Consider the following 3600-nt stretch of genomic DNA (forward strand, 5'->3'; position numbering starts at 1 on the left):
GCTTGAGGGCCCCCATGGGAGAGAGATGGTCAAGAGGCACAGGAGATTGCCCCAGGACCTCCTCTGCATGCTCCCTGACAGCCCTGCAGAGGACCCAGCAGAGGCCTCGTCCTCCCAGGGCTCACAGCTGGACATCCGGTCCTCCAGCTGGACATGGAGCCTTGTCGGGGGGTGAATTTTGGAGTGAGGACCAGCATGCAGGGTGGGTGAGATTGTCTCAAGGAAATGTGATGGGGACAGGGTGTGAGGAACAGCAGCTTTGGAGGAAGAGCCCAGCTTTCAGGCACTGCACTTGGAAGAACCTACTTTATTACAGAGATACTGTGAGGGAGTCAGCTCTGACCCAGTGTTAGACACAACTTTATATGGGCACCAGGTGAGACAGAGCAGTCTCAGTGAAGGTGGAATGAATCCAAGCATTTCTGTAGCAACAGGGTGACAAATAATAATATCAACAATAATAGTAATAATGATACAAATAAGGTGAATAAACAAAGCTCAGTCCTGGTACGGGACACAGGGGAAGTCATTTGTGGAGAGCAGTGGCAACGTTACCAGTGCTGCAAAATGTCCCTGAAATCACTTTCCTCAGCGCATCTTTGAGCTCCTTGTTCCTCATGCTGTAGATGAGGGGGTTCACTGCTGGAGGTACCACTGAGTACAGGACAGCCACCACAATATCCACAGATGGGAAGGAGAGGGAGGAGGGCTTCAGGTAGGCAAACATGTTAGTGCTGACAAACAGGGAGACCACAGCCAGGTGAGGGATGCACATGGAAAAGGCTTTGTTTCGGCCCTGCTCAGAGGGGATCCTCAGCACAACAGTGAAGATCTGCACGTAGGACAGCACAATGAAAATGAAACACCCAAGGGCTACAAAGGCACTAACTACAAGAAGCACAGCTTCCCTGCGGTAGGAGTCTGAGCAGGAGAGCTTGAGGATCTGGGGAACTTCACAGAAGAACTGGTCCAGGACATTGCCTTGGCAGAGTGGTATTGAAAATGTGTTCCCAGTGTGCAGTGCAGAATAGAGAAAACCACTGGCCCAGGCAGCTGCTGCCATTCTGACACAAGCTCTGCTGCCCATGAGGGTCCCATAGTGGAGGGGTCTGCAGATGGCAACATAGCGGTCATAGGCCATGACAGTGAGAAGAAAATACTCTCCTGCTAAGAAGAAGATGAATAGAAAGACTTGAGCAGCACATCCTGAGTAGGAAATGGCCCTGGTGTCCCACAGGGAATTGGCCATGGATTTGGGGACAGTGGTGGAGATGGTGCCAAGGTCGAGGAGGGAGAGGTTGAGGAGGAAGAAGTACATGGGGGTGTGGAGGTGGTGGTCGCAGGCTATGGCTGTGATAATGAGGCCGTTGCCCAGGAGGGCAGCCAGGTAGATGCCCAGGAAGAACAGGAAGTGCAAGAGCTGCAGCTCCTGTGTGTCTACAAATGTCAGGAGGAGGAACTGGTTGAAGGAGCTGCTGTTGGACATTTTGCTCCTTCTCGGCTGTGGTGACTGTCCAAGGAAGAACAGGTAGAAACAAGTTAGGAAAGACTTCTGTGGGCAAAAATTTCTCATAAAGCCCTCCCAAAAACACACACATTACCTCTCCCCATATCAGCAGTACCATCGTGGACCTCTGGCGCTTGAGCTTTGGTTTGTGCTGGCTGGGTTTCCTGTAAGGAGCAGGGACCTCTGCTCATGGGCTCCAGAGCAGTCAGCCCTGACTGACAACACTGCAGACATGGGAACAGGGGTGACTAAAATGTTATACTCCCAGTTCCAGTCAGATTTCATCCACTCATAATGTTGAAGGCATTTTCAGCATCTTCATTCCCACATCTACATAATGTGGGGTCATTCATATTTTTAAGGCTTCTTTTGTTTTCTTTAGCTGACTCTGTCACACCTGAGGAGCATTCCTGGAGGTAGAAATCCTCAGCATTGCTGCTGCACTCAGAGTGAGCAGCTGTGATTCTGGAGAGGCAAAAGGCTTCACTCTGGCTTGAGTGCAGAGGGAGCAGAGCTGGCCTGTCCATCTACCTTCTTCTCGGATGCCCTGTGCTCCCACATCGGAGGTGGAGGACAGTTGCACTCGTGTTACCCGAAAAAGAAACGACACCACAGAGAGCAGAGGAATGCACTTGCAAAGTGCCCATCAGCACTCTTTCTGAGGGGATGTGAGGCAGGTCTCAGCCCTCCCCTTCTAGCCAGCAGCACATCGGGCTCCTTCCAGCTGCCCACATCCAGACTCCCACCAGCATGTCCGTGGCCTCAGGATCTAGGTGGCTTCTGCCTGGGGCACCTCGATAACACGCAGCTGCAATGGGAGAGCTGTGTCCTTGTGGAGGGCAGCTTGCAGCCCAGCCAGACACCCCAGGGAAATGGCAGAATGTCCTAAGGATGGGGTGTCCAGATGAGAGAGTTGGCTCATTCCCAGACCCCTACACTGCATTGCCCATAGACCCACGGGTTAGAGGGGCACTTGGGCACCTCACTGTCAAGGACACATTTGCGTGGCAGGACCTGCAGGGTCAGTGTCTGAACTGCATCGGAAACCCCCCTGCCCAGAGAGTCCAAGGGGAAGCACAAGGGCAGCATGGGCAGGTGGGAAACGTGCAGCAATACTATGATATTTGTGGTGAGGGAGGCAGGGCCAGGGAGGGACAGAGGGGCACTCAGGAGTTTCTCCTCTCCTGCATGTCCAGCTGCTGAGGAAACGACTCATTCCTTGGACTCCCTAGCCTTGAGAGCAGAGGGCTGTGCTGGCTGGGAGAGGAGAGGAGGCCTTGGAGTTGACAGTTTCCTCTCACACTTGGAGCATGTCTCTGCTGCCTGGAGCCGTCCCTGTGGGGACCTGTTTCCCTGTCCCCATGCCTCTCCCCTCTCAGTGCTCACACACCCCATCCCACCCGCTGAGAGCTCAGCTCTGCCCTGCAGAAACCTCCCGGGGGCAGGACACTGCCCAGGGCACCTCCGTGTTTGCAGGTGCTATGGAGCAGGTGAGAGAAACCTTGGTGAGGCTGGAAAGGTGATGCTGGTTCTGTCCTTAGGCTGAGGGGTGGATGGAGGCATTTGCTGAGTCCCACCCAGAACTGCTCCTCTCTCAGTGTCACTGTCTCAGTCCCGTGTCTAAAGCTGACATATCCAATCCCATTTCACCGCACGCAAACAGAATGAAACTGAAAGCAGAGACTCATGACAGCTCCTTCTCTTTCATGTATCCCCTGCCTTGACCTTCCACTTGGAAAGTCCCCTCCAGAAATGTCCTGGGAGTGAGCTGGAGCTGTGAGCAGCCCCGACCCATGCAGCACATTCTCAGCAGCAGAATGAACCTGCCCTGCCAGGGGTCTCTTTTCTCACCGAGAGCTTCTCCCCACGTTGCTGTGGGGAGCTCCCTGGGCAGGTTGAGTGCTGATCATCGCAGGCAGCAGAGTCACTGCCCCAGGCACACATCACCCTAAGGCACAGGGACACTGCACTAAATCACAGCCCTGGGTAGAGCTGTGTGCACACACAGGCTTCACCACCCTGCAGGATCCCTGGGAGAAGGTAGCAAGATGCTCTGTCCCTGTGACCGTGTGGCAGGGAATCCCTGCTCTGAA

General features: G+C 54.1%; 1 protein-coding gene across 1 annotated transcript; it reads right to left on the reverse strand.

Annotated features, from left to right (window-relative positions):
• Nucleotides 1-526: 526 nt before the first annotated feature.
• Nucleotides 527-1486, reverse strand: LOC136992954 (olfactory receptor 14C36-like). Its single transcript, XM_067302973.1, has one exon. It carries the CDS (start codon nucleotides 1484-1486, stop codon nucleotides 527-529), a length of 960 nt encoding a protein of 319 aa, XP_067159074.1.
• Between the last annotated feature and the right edge of the window lie 2114 nt (nucleotides 1487-3600).

This window comes from Apteryx mantelli, chromosome 11 (genome assembly GCF_036417845.1).
Source record: "Apteryx mantelli isolate bAptMan1 chromosome 11, bAptMan1.hap1, whole genome shotgun sequence".
Classification (NCBI taxonomy): Eukaryota; Metazoa; Chordata; class Aves; order Apterygiformes; family Apterygidae; genus Apteryx; species Apteryx mantelli.